At 44.0% G+C, this 17,782-nt stretch overlaps 1 protein-coding gene across 6 annotated transcripts in view; it reads right to left on the bottom strand.

Annotated features, from left to right (window-relative positions):
* The window catches only part of immp2l (inner mitochondrial membrane peptidase subunit 2), a 662,809-nt gene that overhangs the window by 483,496 nt on the left and 161,531 nt on the right, over positions 1–17,782 (bottom strand). For 3 of the 6 annotated variants that reach the window (XR_013580208.1, XM_078568098.1, XM_078568099.1), the window contains exon 4: positions 13,242–13,302. The exons of the other annotated variants lie outside the window; for them this stretch is intronic. Coding sequence is in view for 2 of the 3 variants with exons in the window: in XM_078568098.1 (XP_078424224.1) it covers positions 13,242–13,302 (61 nt within the window). In the remaining variant the exon portion in view is untranslated. The remainder of the gene's footprint in view (positions 1–13,241; positions 13,303–17,782) is intronic. 6 annotated transcript variants of the gene reach the window in all.

The following is a 17,782-nucleotide window of genomic DNA, read 5'->3' as shown; positions in this document are numbered from 1 at the left end:
GTTGGCAGGCAGGCGAAAAGGCCAAGTGACCTTCACATTTTTTAGGTATCCTCATCCACGAGCGGGATGTGGTTTCCTAAAGCTTATACTGATTATATGAAAACTTCATTTTGAAAATAAAAACATGTCCCATCTCATGTAACACAGTCACATGAGCGGACAGGTTTCATTAAATTCTTAATGTTTTTAATAATGTCTTTAAAATACACTTCAATCTCCCTGAGGCAGCGCCGTGCCTCAGAGAGGCTGAAACACACTTCCGCGCACATGCGCGAAAGAGTGCTGGACCCGACTCTCCCTCCTGCCCCCGCCCGCACAGGTAGCGCTCAGAGCTACTGCTCGTGATCCACACTTAATTGGCCCGCCCGTGTGAAATTGCAGTGCGGAGCCATTTGCGGGCAGCGGTCGGCTCCACAACCACCCGCGTCCACCCGATGCATGGAAAATCCTGGCCATAGTTACTGGTTTTGTTAGGAGAGGAAAAATTTCTCTTCATCTCTGGACACATGAGCTGAAGATGGAGAATCAGACATTCAAAAAAGTAATAAGATAAATTTGGGGTGTGAAGCAGACCTATTGGCTTGGATTTTCTGATGAGCGGTGATGGCACAATGCTTGCCATTGACCTCGATAAAAGGTGCCCACAATGATTTATTTGACTCTGGAGTGCAGATTTCCTCTATTCCAAAATCAAGAATATTAGTTAACTGGGTCTTGTGGTACGACAGGAAGTACATAAACTTAAAAGGAATTTCCATGGGTTTTCTGCAACTGATTTCAACCTCAACTCCACATTCCCACCTACCCTCGATAACCTTTCACTCCCTTGCTTATGAAGAATCTATCTACCTCTGCCTTACAAATATTCAAAGATTCTGCCTCCATCGCCTTTTGAGGAAGAGAATTCCAAAAGCCCACAGCCCTCTGAGAGTAAAAATTTCCCCTGTGGAGGTGTGGCCAGTAAAAATGCTGGCTGACATGGGCTTGGGTTTTGCATATACCGACATGCCCAGCCATCGGAATTTCATGAGCTAGCTACAATATTTCCCTACAGTACCTCGGCAGCACCACTACCTGGTGGACCACTGTCCACTCCTCGTTTACAGGTCTGTGAGTGGGGTCTCCATTTCCTCATTAGCACCCCATTTTGAATGTAGTAACAGTCAGGAACTGCTTTTGCCTCAGCTTCATTACGTGCAGTCTGAGCTAATGTTTTTAATGGTGGGTCAGTTTGCTGGGCCACGACAAAGGAAGAATATTTATTACCTCCTTAGGGTCTTCTAGATTCCCAAAAATGGTTTCCAATAACCAGACTGTAGGGTCTTTTGTCTGCAGTGCCATTTCAGCCTCCACTGACAGAGCTTGTCTGGCCACAGATCACGTTACCACACAGTCAGGGAAAATGCCAGGCACTTTCTCCTGCAGCTGTTCTGTCTCCCTAACTTCAGTGGGCTTCTCTGAGACCACTGGGGATGCTATTACCTTTGATACCGCCACGTCATTGCCAAGGAGTAGGTTGGCCCCATCCATAGGCAAACTGGGGATGATTCCCACAGTCACTGGTCCTGACACAAGGTCGCACTGCAGGTGCACCGGTATTAGGGGATGGGCGTGTATCCTCCTTCAATCTCCTTTAACACCATCTTGGCACTTATTGCACTCTCTGGTGGAAAGGTCATGCCTTTTCCCAGCAATAGAGTTTGGGTGGCCCCTATATCCCTCAGTATCACTGCAGGCTTACTCGCCTCACCCTAGTGAAATGTAGCCACCCTTTTTTCAGATACAAAATCCTTGTAACTCTCAGGGATTCGTTTAAGCTCATCCGCACTCTCAGGCGTGCATCTACAGGGATTTGCAGCCGCAGTCAGAGCCTTTCCGGTTGGTTGAGGGTGACTAGCGGAGGGTCTCTTCTGGCACAAGGGTTTATGGATCAGCTCATAATCATCAGCCAGTGTGGCAGCCTGCCTGGCCTCCATTACCTGCTGTTCTTAGGTGTGTTCTTATTGGGAAGGGTATGGAGTTTCTAAACTCAAGGAGAATTATTTCACAGAGGTTTTCATAAGTGGCTTCTGTTTTAAGTGCCCGCACTCACTAGTCAAAGGCAAGTTGCTTAAGCCTTTCAAATTCCAGGTACGTCTGGGCAGGCTGTTTGCTGATCATAAGTGCCTTGCTAGCTCTTTTAACTGTTCAAGGGACTGAACTTTTAAATCCTGTTAGGAAATAGAGAAAGTTTAAGCAAGTTATATTGGTATTTGTGGGTGTCAGGAATGAGTTTTAGCTTTAATACTTAAGTTTGATTTGTATTTCCGTATCTGTGTTAAGAAAGGGTCAAATTGAGTTTTAGTTTCACTTTAAAAGGCACCTGCATTTCTATTGAGAGTTTACAACTGTAAGAGAAGTTAAACAAACACAAGGGTAGAAAAATTGGGCTGTTGCCTAGCAATAGGGGTCCAGGGAGGCAGATCCCTCCCACAGGCGCACACAGAAGAAACTAGAAACAGCAGTTTTGAAGACAGCTGCCAAGCAGATGCAACATAGAAGGAACAGATGGCCAGTTCCAAGCTAAAGTTGGTTTGAAAGTAGCTGACAGAGAGAGACTGGAGCAAAAGTGACAGATAGCTAGTCCCAAGCTAAAGAACAAAGTCCCCAAATCCAGGGCAGTAGAACAGGAGAAAGTCCCAAGCAGACCTCATAGTCAAAGGACAATAGGAACCTGGAAAAGGTCCTGTTAAGTGGAGTTAACAGTGAAGGGCAGAGAAAGGCCCCAAGCTTCAAGCTTAAAGCTCCAAGCTGCAAGAAGCAGAGTCAAAGCCATGTAAACGCTTGTGAGAAGTCAGAAGGTCCAAAGAGGCAGCTGAAGGTCTGTAACTCTTTGCTATGGGCATACAAAGCATTGGTGTACTGTTGACAGCTGAGTCAGTGAGAAAGAGTGCCTGGACAAAAGCTTGAGTGCATGTGGTGACCCAGGGAGAGGAACATCAGGAGGGTTCAAAGCCCTGGAGGTGGACCCTTGCAGAAGGCATCTGAGAGAAAGCGTCATTTGGAAGAAGATTCTAAGGCAAGTTCTTGAAGAGTGGAGATTGGAAACCTTCGTGTGAAAGACGGAGTACAGTGAGACTGGTTGACTCAGTGTGACAAGCACCTGGGGGGAATTGAAGAGAGATCCATTTCATCTGTCTGGGGTGGCAGCTGCCACTTGGTTTCAGAATGTGGTGTGACTGACCACAGGTCACCTATCGGTACATGGACTGTGTACTTACTGTGAACATTAGAGTATAAGATAGCTTTTCTAACTTGTGTTATCCTTACAAATCTGTATATATCTGTAAAGGTATACTTGTGGGTGAAGGAGTATTGTAATATATTTCATCTCTTCTTGTTTAATAAAAGTTTTGTGCTTTTGTTAAAAGTTCATTAGCTGACTCTGGTGACTCTGTTCAGTAGCGCTTCTCCACGCATCTAAACAAACAAATAAAAGTTAAGGTCTATCAAGCTGGGTTCCACCTTGGGGTAAGGCTTGTCCAGTGGTAACCTCAGCTGGGGATCATAACAATCCTCAAAGGTAACGCCCCCTTCAGCTAGAAAAGCACTGGCATCAAATGTGGACATTTCTACACTTTACTAGTACAGACTCAAGAAAGCCTTTTCACAGTTATTAAAATTGGTTTCAAAGGAACAATTTACTTTCCCCACTCTAATTCTTTTGTTTCGTCTGTGAGAACTATCCCAGACGAGCCCCCAATTTGTTACGACTGGTGCTCGGGCAAGGTCCCCCAATCTGTTATGATACCAGACTAGTTATCCCAAATTGTTAACTTCCCAAATGGGACCCCCAACTTGGGGTTATGCTCCCGGGTGAAGAGGAATGAGATGGCTCCCCTTCGTTATTCAACCCCCTCGGTTGTTTGCAACAAGGTTTAATTTCCCAGTATTTATGTTTTAGAAGGAACCAATTGAGCTGTTTGGTAGTTGAGCAATTGGTTTGAGACACTTGGTTCCACAGGTCAGTTGAAGGAGGTGTCCTGTTTCCTTTTTGACTGTGGCTTTGCTGACTTGCCTCCAGCCACAGAGAGAGACAGGGAGATAGACTTGTACCTGCAGGTTGCAGGGCAGGGATGTCTAGTTGATGTTCTTCTGCTGTGACCTTTGCAGCACACACTACCACACCAGAACTAGAACACACAGATCAGGTTTGCAGCTGGCTTTTTAATCTATTTTCTTATGAATTCCTGGAAGGGAAAAAACAAACATGTCTTTCGTCCAAAATCTGCTTTCTTTCAACTCAGACCATTTCCACATTCTGAGATATAACTCAACAAGACATGGTTTCTGCTGAGATGTGGTATTTAGTCTCCATTGTCTCTACAACTACAGGAGATTGAAGTTCAGTCTTCTGCATTGCGTCCCTCCCTTTTAAGTGTCTCTTCTGAAGTAGGCTTTGACACCTTTTTTAGGTGTGACATTCCATGTTCTCTCTAGACTAGTCGGTCCAGTATAATTCACACAGGAATTTTCCAGAAAGTGGTTACTTAACACTTTCAGCCAGCTTTGTCTTTTTAAAAATCACACGCCTTACTTAAAAAGTTCAATATGTCCATAAGTAGTTCGGGGCTGTGATCTGCTGTCATGACATCCCTCATCTCTGTCTTAAGTCTGTGACTCCTTATTTTTAAACAGTGATCATTAGTTCTAGATTCTCCCACAAAAGAAAACATCCTTTCCACATCCATCCTGTCAGGGCACTTCAGGATTTTATATGTTTCCAATCAAGTTGCTTCTAACTATTGTAAACTCCAGCAGATACAAGCCTAGCTTTCAACCTTTCCTCATAAGATAGCCCATCCATTCCAGGTATTAATCTAGTAGATCTTCTCTGAACTACTTCCAACGTATTAACACCCTTCCTTAAATAAGGGGACCAATGTTGTACACAGTGCTCCAGATGTGGTCTCATCAATGTACAAGTGAAGCATAACCTCCCTACTTTTATATTCAATTTCCCTCGCAATAAACAATAACATTCTATTAGCTTTCCTGCTGTTCCTTTAGTTGTTTGGTAGTACAGAACTTGAGTATTGCTGAAAAAAGAGACATCCAAGCTTTTCATCTTGCACTCATCACTCATCAGGATACTCACAAGAATGCCAATATGAAGGGTAAAACAACCATTTACACTGTATATGAAGAGAGTTGACTGGCTGGAAAGTGGCGCTGACATGGAGAATGCACCACTGATGATGATGAACAGTTAACTGCCAAGCATTGTTTGAATTTAAACCAGGCAGCTTGACCCTGATTGGTCAAGGCATTGCCCTGAGGAATGAGTCAGCTAATGGCTGTCGCTTATTTTGTTTAGCTGAAACAGGCACATGTTCTTTCAGTCTGCAAAGGACAGGACCCTGTGCATTAATGTATGTAATACACGCAAACGTGCCACATTGCGAGCCCAACTGACAATCTTAAGTTAGGTTTCAGCATAATTCTTCGCACATTGAGGATGGTTTAGCAAATGTTGTCCAATCGCGGAATCACATCTAATGTTGGACACTGTGTTGTGAGTTTTGCAAGTATGGGCTGGTACGGTACATCCACCAGTTCCCCTTTTCCCACAGCACATGTTACTTCTTCAAAGAACTCCAATAAATTGGTTAAACATATTTTCCCTTTCACTAAACCATGTTGACTCTAACTGATTACCTCGAATTTTTCTAAGTGCCCTGGTATTAAGTCTTTAATAATGGCTTCTAGCATTTTCCCTATGACAGATTTTTGACTAACTGGCCTTTAGTTTCCTGATTTCTGTTTCCCTCCCTTTTCCAATACAGTTACATTCTCTATTTTGCAATCTAATGGGACCTTCCCCGAATCTAGGGAATTTTGGAAAATGAAAACCAACGCATCAGCTATCTCACTAGCCTCTTCCTTTAAGGCCCTAGGATGAAGTCCATCAGAACCCGGGGACTTGTCAGCCTGCAGCTCCAACAATTTGCTAAGTACCACTTCCCTGGTGATTGTAATTTTCTTGAGTTCTTCCCTCCCTTCCATTTCCTGAGTTACAGCTATTTCTGGGATGTTACTTGTATCCTCTATAGTAAAGACCAATGCAAAATATCTGTTCAATTCATCTGCCATCTCCTTATTTTCCATTATTAATTCTCCAGACTCACTTTCTACAGGAATAACGTTCACTTTGTTAACTCTTTTTTTATAAATATCTATAGAAACTCTTTCTATCTGTCTTCATATTTCTATCTAGCTTTCTCTCATATCCTAATTTTTTCCTCCTGATCAATCTTTTAGTCATTTTTTGCTGTTTTTATATTCTGTCCAATCTTCTGACCTGTCGCAAATCTTTGCATTATTATATGCTTTTTCTTTAAGTTTGATACTTTCCTTAACTTTCAACCACAGATTTTTCTAGTTGGAATCTATCTATTCTGTGTATCCTAAAATATCCCCTTACATGTCTGCCACTGCATCTATACTGACCTATCCCTTAACCTAATTTGCCAGTTCACTATAGCTAGTTCTACTTACATGCTCTCATAATTGCCCTTATTTAAGTTTAAAATATTAGTCTTTGAGCCACAGTTCTCTCCGTTGTTATGACCGATGCAGTTGGTAAAGCGGAGTTATTTTTTAAAATTCCCAGAGGAAAACTTTAAACAACTGTCATAACCAATAATTTTAAGTGTTATGTTTGAGATGCGACTCTAAACTCAGGAATCAGACCACTAGTTCTCAAGGTTTTACATTACACTAAATGAAACATTTTATTAATTTACACAGGTTAAAATATATGTACACATGGCTACAAATTACTACTTTCATAACTTTTAACAAATTCCCAAACTAATCTCCATTAAGGCAACAGCAACCCATAGACTTAACCAAACACCAAGGAAAGCATTTTCACCTTACAAATTCAAAATGAGGTTCTTTTCACTGTGGAGTCAATTGGAGGCTTGCAGCTGCCTTTAGATCTTATGCCTCTGCCTGCACACCCGAAAACTACCGAAGTTATACCTACTAGCCCCATCGAATGTTAATTCTCATTGTATCAACAACCTTTTTGAACTTTACCTTTTAACAATGAAACCCCATTCATTGTACCAATTTTAGTAATATAAACATATTGCTTGGTAGCTGTTAGAAAGGCGTCAAGTTTTCACCCCACTTCTTGAATGATCAATTCAAAAAATGCAAATATACGCTATCTCTCTTACATATCAAAACTAGTACATCAAAGCATCCAGACTAGCTGGTTTTAATCCAATTAAGACATACCTGCAGACTAAACCTCCATTTTAAAAGAAAAACATTTTCCAAAAAATTATATACATTAATAGCTTCATGACACCCTCAAACTGAATGCAAAATTCAATCATATTATGAACGTTGCTACCTAGGGGCGCGTTCACTATGAGGTTATCAATTAATCCTATCTCATTGCATAACCCAAGTCTAGTATAGCCTGCTCTCTGGTCAACTCCAGAACGTGTTGTTCGACAAAACTATCCTGAAAACATTCTATGAATTTCTCATCTAGGCTACTTTTGTCCATCTGATTTTTCCAGCCTATATGTAGATTAAAATCCCCCATGATTATTGTCGTACCTTTCTGACAAAGCTCCCATTATCTCTTCCTTTATACCCTGTGTTACTGTTAGGGGCCCTGTACACCGCTCCCACAAGTGACTTCTTGCCTTTATCATTTCTCATCTCTACCCATCCCGCTTCATGTGCTGATACCATCCTTAATTAACAGAGCCACCCCTCCACCTTTTTCTAGCTTCCTGTTCTTCCTAAATATCATGTAACCTTCAATATTCAAATCCCAATATATGTCATCCTGCAGCTATGTCTTTGTAATGGCTATCATTACTTATAATGTACTTACTTATTTCTATTTGTGCCATCAGTTCATCTTTTTTGTTTCGAATGCTACTGTACGTGCATTCAGATATGGAGCCTTTAGTTTTGCTCTTTTATTAGTTTTGTAACATCTAGCCTTAACTGCTGATTTACCCTACTCTTTATCCCTTCCTGTCATGTTCTGTTTATCATTTCCCAAATTAATCCTTTCTCTCTTGCCTTGTTTCAGCTCTTTGATCTACCACATCTTCCCAAATTTGATCCCTTGCCCCAATTATTTAGTTTAAAACCTTTTCTATTTCCCTGGTTACGTGGCTCGCTAGAACACTAACCCCAGCACAGTTCAGGTGAAGACCATCCCAATGGTACAGCCCGACTTTCCCCAGTACTGGTGCCAGAGCCCCATGAACTGGAACCCACTTCTCCCACACTAGTCTTTGAACTATGCATTCGTTTCTCTAATCTTATTTGCCCTATGCCTATTTGCATGCAGCTCAGGTAATAAACCACAGATTACCTTTGAGGTTCTGCTTCTTAATTTGGTGCCTAGCTCCTCACACCGACTATGCAGAACCTCTTTTCTTGTCCTGCCTATGTCATTAGTACCTACATGGACCATGATGACTGGATCCTCTCCCTCCCACTGTAAGTTCCCCTCAAGCCCCGAGCAGATGTCCCGAACCCTGGCACCAGGTAGGCAACACAGCAGCCTGAACTCTAGCTCTTGGCTGCAAAGAGTTGTGTCAAGCCCGCTCACTATACTGTTGCCTACTACCACTACATTCCTTTTTGCTTCCCACATTCCTGTTTGCTTCCCCCCCTCTTGAATGGCTTCCTGTACCACATTACCATGGTCAGTTAGTTCATCCACCCTGCAGCCCCCACTCTCATTCAAACAAGCTGAAAGAACCTCAAACCTGTTAGCCAGTTGCAGAGACTGAGGCTCCTGCACTCCTGCCCTCTGGGTCCTCTTACCTGCCTCACAGTCACACCCTCCTGTTCCTGACCACTGACCAAATCAGAAGGCCCTATCCTAAGGGATGTGACCTACTCCTGGTACAAAGTGCCCAGGTAACTTTCTCGCTCCCTGATGTGTTGCAGTGTCTGCAACTTGGCCTCCAGCTCAATGAGCTCCTCAAGGCGCAAACACTTACTGTAGACGTGTTTGCCCTGGACCACAATGGAATCCAGGAGCTCCCACATGCTGCAGCCTTGGCATACCACATGTTCTGCCATCCTTGATGCATTTTAATTATATACTTAATTATCTTATTCATTTATTTATTTATTTTTTTTGTACTTTATTAACCTTACCACCAGTTCCTGTAATATTTTAAACCTTGGGAATGGAATAGATCTTAACCACTGACCAGATACTCACCAAACATGTAGCTTCTTCCCCAACCAATCAAATTGCTGTTGTGGTGTCACTATTTGTTTTTTTCACTTATTTCGAACTCAGGTGGGCCAGTTCTGAGCAACTGACTGGTGTGCCTCTCCGACTTCCAGTTAAATGTAGGCCTCAAGCCTCGGTCCTGATTTATATCCTCCCACTCCAGGCTGGTTCCTCGCAGGTCCGCCACCTCTCCAACTCCCAGGTAAGTCACTTCCAGGTGGTCTTGACATCAAGGCAGTGTTTGACAGAGTGTGGACCAAGGAGCCCTAGCAAAACTGGAGTCAATGGGAATCAGGGGAAAACTGTCCACTGGTTGGAGTCATACGTAGCACAAAGGAAGATAGTTATGGTTGTTGGAGGTCAATCATCTCAGTGCCAGGACATCACTACAGGAGTTCCTCAGGGTAGTTCCCTAGGCCATATTGGCTTGTTTTGAACCCACTTGGACCTACTGTGCTCAGAATGGATCATTTAGTGATTATTGTCAGCACTTTCCAGATTTCAGATTAAATATAACTTAGCACCTTGGGATACATAACAGCTGCCCTGGATTTATTTATTTTGAGATGCTTGTGCCTCTCAATAACCTTCATCCTGGTGACACTAAAATTATTTAAATCACCTGTAGAATTCTCTCTGAGAGGTTCCACGCATAGCGGGGAAGGTGAGTGGGCCCTCAGCATCCTGATTTCAGGCTTCCAACTTTGAAGTGGGGCCAGAGGCCTGGCCCTGCCTAATGTGGGGCACTAGGTCCCTGCCAGCAGAGGTCATCAGCCAGGAGGATGCCAGGCAAGTGATTAGGTTGGCCCTGGGGATTACCCTCAGAACAAGAGCCGAAGTCCTCAGCAGGCTGGGGGCAGAGCCTGAGCTCTGAGAACAGGCTGTGAACCTGAGCCTGCTCAAGATCTAGGTCCCACCGAGGCGTGTGTCTCTGTGCTGATGGAGCGTGTGGGTAAGCGCTGTGACAGGTCTTCCAGGCTGCTTATTTCCAGCTCTCCAATGGATGAGGTGTCCTCTTGGCTGGAGTTGAGGACCTGGATGGAGCTGAGGGCAGATTGGTGACTCTGGTGGCCTTCCTGTGGCCAGAGCGGGGGTAGAGGACATCATGGCAGCCACTGCGTCTAGCAGGCACCCCAGAGAGGAGCCATTTAATTAGGGGACTGCCGTCACCTTTGCTTTCGGAGTCATCTGTCATCTGGAGCAGTCCTAGTCTGTAGACCTGAAGTAGGCTGCGTTCTGGTGTGCATTAAACATGGCATCCAGAGTCCCTCTGAATTCCCTCCTTCCCCCGGACACCTTCTCCACTCTGAACTCCCTCCTCCCCGAACGCCTTCCCTCCTCCACATTACATACACCTTTCCCCCCTCTGAAATCCCTCCTCCCCCCCCAAATACCTTCCCCCCCCTCCTAACTTCCTCCTCCCCCCAAACACGTTGTCCTTCAGAAATCCCTCCCCCACCCACCACCCCCCTAACTCTCTCCTCCCCCGGAAAACTTTCCCCCTTCCAACTCCCTCCCTTACACCTCCCTGCCCCCTTACATCTACCTCCCCACTTGCAGCATTCTCCCCCATTACACCCTCCTCCCCCTGTATTCCCTCCTCCTCCTGGACACACTCCTTCTCCCTCCCAACCTCACCCCCCGATACCTTAGCCCCCCCCTCCACCCCAGACACCTGTGTTTCCCCCTCCCAACCTTTCGTCCACCAACACTTTCATCCCCCACATTTCAAACTCTGCACCCCACCCCAACACCCTGGTACACCTTCCTCTCTCACTCACACCTAGACGTTCCTCTCCCCAGCCTTCGCCGATTATCCGTACCAGCCCATGGTTAAGTCCATGAAATTCCAAAGAAGACTGGAAGCATGAACGGAGACCATGGAAGATGGTGCGATCCCATGGCAAAATTCGTGAGGGTCCGAAGCCTCAGCAAAGTCAAAGCTGCTGTGTGGAGGCCTCCCACCTTCCGAGAGCTGCTTCCTGGCAGGGCCATATGCATGAGAATCCACCAAGCATGCAATGCACGTGTTCCTCCAGGATCACCTCGGTAGCTGCAGGGCTCCAGAGTCTTCTTCCTCTCGGATGTCCAATATCTGAGCAAGGCCCTAAAGGTATGTCCTGACTTCTGCACATCACGCTTGTCCAGTCGTGTTCTGGGCCGGCGTGTTTTCCCGCTGGCATAACAATAAATTGGGTGTGGGGGATGATTCTGGTCGGGCCTTACTTTGCATCCCATTAGCAGGATACAAATTGGGTTCAAGCCAGCCTCCAGCGTGGTTCGCAATCTGCCATAGCGGACATCATCGGATGATCCTGCGGTGATTTCACACTGATGTGAAACCGTTTTTTGGCCTTCTCATCATATTCCCTGCTCACGGCCACCATGACACTTGCCGCCAACAGGAGCGGGCAATTTTGGCCTCAGTAATTATGACCATGAAACTATCATCAATTATCATAAAAACCCATCTAGTTCACAAATGTCCTTTTATTTATTACTTCCTGGTCTGGCCTAGATGTGACTCCAGACCAACAGCAATGTGGCTGACTCTTAATTGCCCACTGAAAATGGCCTAGCAAGCCGTTCAGTTCAAGCAGGGCAATTAGGGATGAGCAACAAATACTGACCTTGCCAGCAACACCAACATCCCATGAAAGGATAAAGAAAAAAGGCCAGATTCCAAGTAACTATTTCACTCTTAAGGACAGGATAAAGCTTCACACACTTTTGGTTACAGACAAACCATCAGTGGCATGCCTTTAGCTTTGGGCCACATTTAACATAGGATTAGCAGTATCAGTAAAAGTAAATACAGCAATGACTTTGTTTATGCTGAGATCTGGTAATAAATCAAATACTGAAAGAGTGAGTGGAATTGTCTCATTCATACTTTAGCTATTTTCGATTATCTAACTTTTGCACACAAGGTGTGAACATTATAGGGAATGGAGAAGATTCAATTAATGAGAATAGTCACTGCGTGGGGAAGAACTCAAAGTTGCTGACCAATAAGGGGACTACAAGTCTGTTTTAAGTTCACACAGCTACGTATTGAAACCGGCATGAGAAAATAATTAATTTAACCAATTTATACTGTCAAAGAAAAACCTGTCCTTGGAACAAATCCAGCTTGCACCAGTCCACCATATGCAAGTATATCTAAACATACCTGCTTCCCATAATGCAACTGGAAAAACAAAAGTTCTACATTACAGAGATTCTCAGAGCTTAGTTCTGCCATCAAATGTTCATACACAGAGCCATAGGTACCTGCTCTGCCTGAGATAACTTTTCACAGCTAAATTGCACAATGTTCAATGGAAAATTGCCAAAACATTTGGATAGGCAGAGAGAAATATGCAGTGCTGTGAAGGCATGTGCCTTCTCCCTGAAGCTGTCCTCACTGTGCTACAGCTTTTGGGTTTCCCAAGGCCTGGGAAACACAGCCAACTACAGGTAAAGAGGTGTCAGCTGTGGCTCAGTCCATAGCACCCTCGCCTTTGAATCAGAGGGTTGTGGGTTCATGTCCCACTCCCGGAATCCAAGAACTGTGATTGTACTCGAAAGAGTTGCAATCTGTGACTGTTGATAACTCGAAAGAAAAAAAACACAGCCAACTACAGGTAAACCTTCAAACCAGCCTCATTATCATATTTAAAATGCCTGTTGCCCACCTACTAGGAGTGGGTTAATTGGCTTCTTGCCCCCGTCCTTTCCTGGAAAATTTAGGAATCGATGGGTTGAAGGAGGCTTCCCAACATGTTCAGAACATTTTCCCATTTACCCCAACGCGCACCCAATCCCACCTGCCCATCCATGATAAAATCCCCTCAATAATAATTCCTTCTGTCATCTCAAATTATTTACGATGTCAATTACAATAAAGCTTCCATAAAGCAATATCTGTTCTACCACTTGCTCGGGCTCCTCACTTAAAGTTACACATGTGCCAACATTTTTCCCTCACCGGGTTGACTTCAACCACTTTTCCATAAACTTCCAAACCATTTGTTTGATCTGAATGTTGCCTAAAGGATAATAAAAACATTTTCGAACTGTGTTGCATTTACAGAAGCTTTTGTGCAACTCCTTGGCAAAAGAAGAAAACGTAGAAAAGTTTCTTCTGAGCGCCAAGATATTGATTAAAATCAGGTTGAAAAGAAATCTTGTTTGCCACCAGTGATGAAATGAACATCATTTGGAATTTAAGTGTAGTGGCAAAAGCTACTCTCAATTTTGCTGACTATCAATATGCTGCATCACATAAACAGTGATTTATGGGATTAAGCACCAGACCCTACCTGTTAATAATCCAATAAAGATGATAATTTGCCAAATCCTAATGTGACTTGTCTGTTTTGTTTTTGGAAAATGAAGGGAAAAAAATAAAACACATGGCTCATTTTCTGATGATTCCCCTTTGGTATTTTGCACAAAATATTGCTGCTTTTAATTGCTGTGACTATTTTTGTCTCAAGTAGCAAAGGCCCAACAATCCATTAATTCTGGAAGAATGCAAAACCTTGATGGTTTATCATTCATCACTATAAATAATTAGCAGAAGCATGTATGCAAATAACAGAAACAGCATAGGAAACCTGTATGACTTTCTACTAATAAGCATTGAGATCCAACAGGTTTCTTTGGAAAATATATTACCCTTCTCTAATAACACATTGTAGTACAGAGATCAAGCAGCAGAAAGATGATATGGTTGACCCCATTAAAGGCTGCAGAAGTGGTGAGGAGTAGAGAGATAATGCACCAGTTAAAAAGAATATATTTTGTGTCTTTCAAATAGGGTTGTTCCAGGACTTCATTGGTAGTGGAAATCCAATTGCAAAATCACACATAGCAGAGAAGCTGATCACAGATGACGGAAATGAAGACACACTCAAGGACTTTGAAGAGGAAAGGAAGGTTGAAGATGAGGCGGTATTTTGAGAGGACAGAGGAGCCGAAGGTGTATTTTTTCAAGGGGAGGAGGAAAAGGGAGGGGGAGAGGAAGGCAAATAAACCATTTACAATTAGCATAGTCGGATGTAGGGTATTTAGCACTTTTGTGGCAATAGGGTCATGGGAGCTGGAAGTAGATCCTATAACAAAATGAGCTTAGAGAAACAGCGAGAACAGGAGAAAAACCACAGGAAGGTGCAGATTTAGGGGCAGGTCAGGACAGTGCCTGGGGAAAAATATGGGTTGGTGGGGAAGAAGCAGCAAAGTCAGGTTAACAGATGCTCAATATCAGTTAAAAAGTGAGAGAGCTCCTCACACTTGTATTTTGAGGTGAAGATGAAAGAAGTGTGGAACAGGTGAGGAGGGGTAAGAAGACAATTGGTATTGGTAAAAAGATGTCAGGTATTATCTTTTTGCTCTAGGATGATCCAGGAGTAGGGGGTACTTTAGGCAGGGAAGAAGGAGCCCGACAGTTGTTGATGTGGTCCAGCCATATCTGGTGATGGATGGTCAAAAGAGTTGTGCACTCTTTAGGTTAAGATCTACACCCTATGGGAGCAAGGTTGAAGGCTATAGGAAGGGAACAACCAGGATGGGAGAGACTCAATGTTTTCCTGCAAAAAGAGACATCAAAGAGCAAGGTGAAGGTATTGAAAAAATTCACAGTTGCGGAAGCATTGCAACAAATGGAATGCAAAAGTTAGGCAGTTAGCAGCTTGAAATTTCAACTTCAAACAATGGGATGGATTTGTTTCAAGGATGGATATAGAAGGAAATGGAGTTGGAAGGGATTGGAGGGCTGGGGGTGATAAAAAAATTAGGAAGTGGTTGAAGATGGTCCTGTCTGAGAAGATGCAATTAGGGAGACCCAGTAAAATGGCAAGTTCAGGGGGTGGCTGCTAATAATGGCGGGGAAGTTTATATGAAGGCAGAAGTTTAGGGAGGACAGGAGGGCAGTTCTGAGGATTGAGCTTCAATTCCTGGAGACTCCAGGCTGATCCCGGAGGGTTGGCAACCTTAGTGCCCAATCCCACCCCACCCTAAAATCCCTGGTTTACCTGAGTCAGAGATCCAATGCGCTCTTCATTGTGGGATTGCTTTCGGTCCCAACAGCACCCACCACTGAGTTCTGGCACTGCTGGGACTGCTAGAGCTGTTGGCTAATCAAATTGGTCCCAGCAGCTTTCAAAGGCAAGACATCCTCCTGCTGAAGGTGGCCTTTTCCAATGTTGGGTGGCAGGGGGTGGGTGGGAAGGCAATACAACTCATCGTAAAATGCAGCCCAAGGTGAACAAGACTTAGGAAAGGTACATTACAGTTATGGTACTGAACTTGAACCCAGGGATCTTGAGTTTGAATTCCATCATAGTTAGTTGTGCAACAGAATTCAGTAAACCTAGTAATCTAAGCTAGCACCAGAAAATAAAACAGACCAAGAAACCCCAGCTAATTTACTAATGCCCTGAGCTAGCACCAGGAAATAAAACAGACCAAGAAACCCCAGCTAATTTACTAATGCCCTTCAGGGAACCTACATGTAACTAGTCTGCACTGCATGGTTAATTAACTCTTAATGTGTCTGAAGTGTCTTAGCTGTACAAACAATTGCTATGAAACACTATGTGAAGTGTTTTAATGCAAGAAGCTATTGGACCCACACATGTTAAAGAATATGGGTAAAGAGAAACAAAATGGAGTTATAGTAGACAGCTTCAGTCAGACAATGGGCACTAATGCAGACAAAAAGCCAAACAGTCACTTACATCACATAAATGGCTATGTTACTCAATTTTTTAATGGAAAAATACTTTAATCAGATGTTGTAGCTAAATGTGTCATATTGGTGCAGTGTGATGATGTACTAGCAGACTGAACCATGAAGTTATGATTTCAGATTTAATTCCCAAATCCACCTCATTCTCAGCTAAACCACAGTTCTGAGGTGCTGAGCAAAGGCAACAATTATTTGCCACAGTAGGAGTAAAAATCAAAGGAAGAATCATTGCTGGCCTGTTCTTGGCCACCTTTTCATTGCAATGACATTTTCAGAATCCTGGAAGAAGATTCCTCATCATCCCTTCCAGTTGTAGTTATTTTGTGGGCACTTAACTAAAATATAATTTTTATAACTTTGCTTGGCAAAAATTGCAAAACTTAAAATTCTCCTTCCTTTCTACCATACTGAACTGTCAAGATAGTAGGCAGCCAACATATTCCTTTTCCTTTGACATTTTCCTTTGACAGCACAATCCCGTGACTTCTACCACCTTCTCAATAACTCATCAAAATGGCACTGCTACAATCTGAAACACGATGTAAGGAGAACAGTTGCCATGAATTTATATATTTGTGAGACAGTAGTTGGGTGGCAGGGCTAATTAATACAATAGTAATTATTATGGGCGGAAATCTCCCATACTGGACTAAGTCCCGTGGTAGGTGAGGGGGCGGGGGCAGAAACGGGGAGTGTTTCCCCGCAGAGGCCGACGGGAAGTCCTGTGGAATTGTGTGTCCTCTTTGTCACTAATGATGCAGTTGGTGGTTTCCGGGTCTCTAGCTCAGCAGGGTGGGCTGGATGGCGCACGCTCCACTGTCATGTCTGGGCGCCATATTTAAAAAGCGCCTGGACATCCTTACTGTCAGCACTAGCTATTAAGGTGCCAGGAAGGGGAGGTGAAGGTCCGGCTCTCAAATTCAGTGACACCTCCCTGCACATACTCCTCAACTGTGCCAAGGTCAGGAGGGACATACTGTACTCGGCTGATGGGAGGAGGCCAAGCAGGGAAACAAAACCTGCATGGACACAGGTGGCCAATGCTGTAAGTGCCCAGGCTGTCCAGCCTAGGTCAACCATACAATGCTGGAAAAGGATGGACAACATCAATATTACCACCTTCAACACCTCTTTGTTCTTTTGTCTGTGATATCTTTTGATTATCTGCTCCTATCACTGCTTGCTTGTCCCTACAACCACCCCCACCCCCACTTCTCTTCCCCCACCCCCCAACCTTAAACCAGCTTATATTTCACCCCTCTCCTATTTTTACTTAGTTCTGTTGAAGGGTCATGAGGACTCGAAACATCAACTTTGTTCTTCTCCGCCAATGCTGCCAGACCTGCTGAGTTTTTCCAGGTATTTCTGTTTTTGTTTTAACCTCATTCGCTCCGTCAGGGTAAGTAAAGCTTCAGCTGCTTGCACTAACCACAACAAAAGCAATGAATGTCAGACTACATGGGCTTCAGTAGCAACAGCATAGTTGTGCCTCATAGCCCCACAGCAGTGCATCCATGCTGTGGCCACTGTGCTTCTTTCACCCTTCCACATATAGAGATCAATGCTGTATGAAGCCTGGGCAGTGGGAGAATGGACTCAGGTGCAGAGGGCACCAGTAACCTCCCCAAATCAGATACCTATTTAAGCCTTGTCCTTGCATCTGGATGGGCTCAATGCTCTAGAGGGAGCTGGCCTACAACCCCTCAGGACAACTTGCAGAGCATTAATGCCATGCCACACAGTACAGTGGGTTATCTCTAAGAGTTTAAGTATGAGAA

The sequence above is a fragment of the Cetorhinus maximus genome, chromosome 22, assembly GCF_964194155.1.
Source record: "Cetorhinus maximus chromosome 22, sCetMax3.hap1.1, whole genome shotgun sequence".
Classification (NCBI taxonomy): Eukaryota; Metazoa; Chordata; class Chondrichthyes; order Lamniformes; family Cetorhinidae; genus Cetorhinus; species Cetorhinus maximus.
This window is presented reverse-complemented; position numbering and strand designations above follow the sequence as displayed.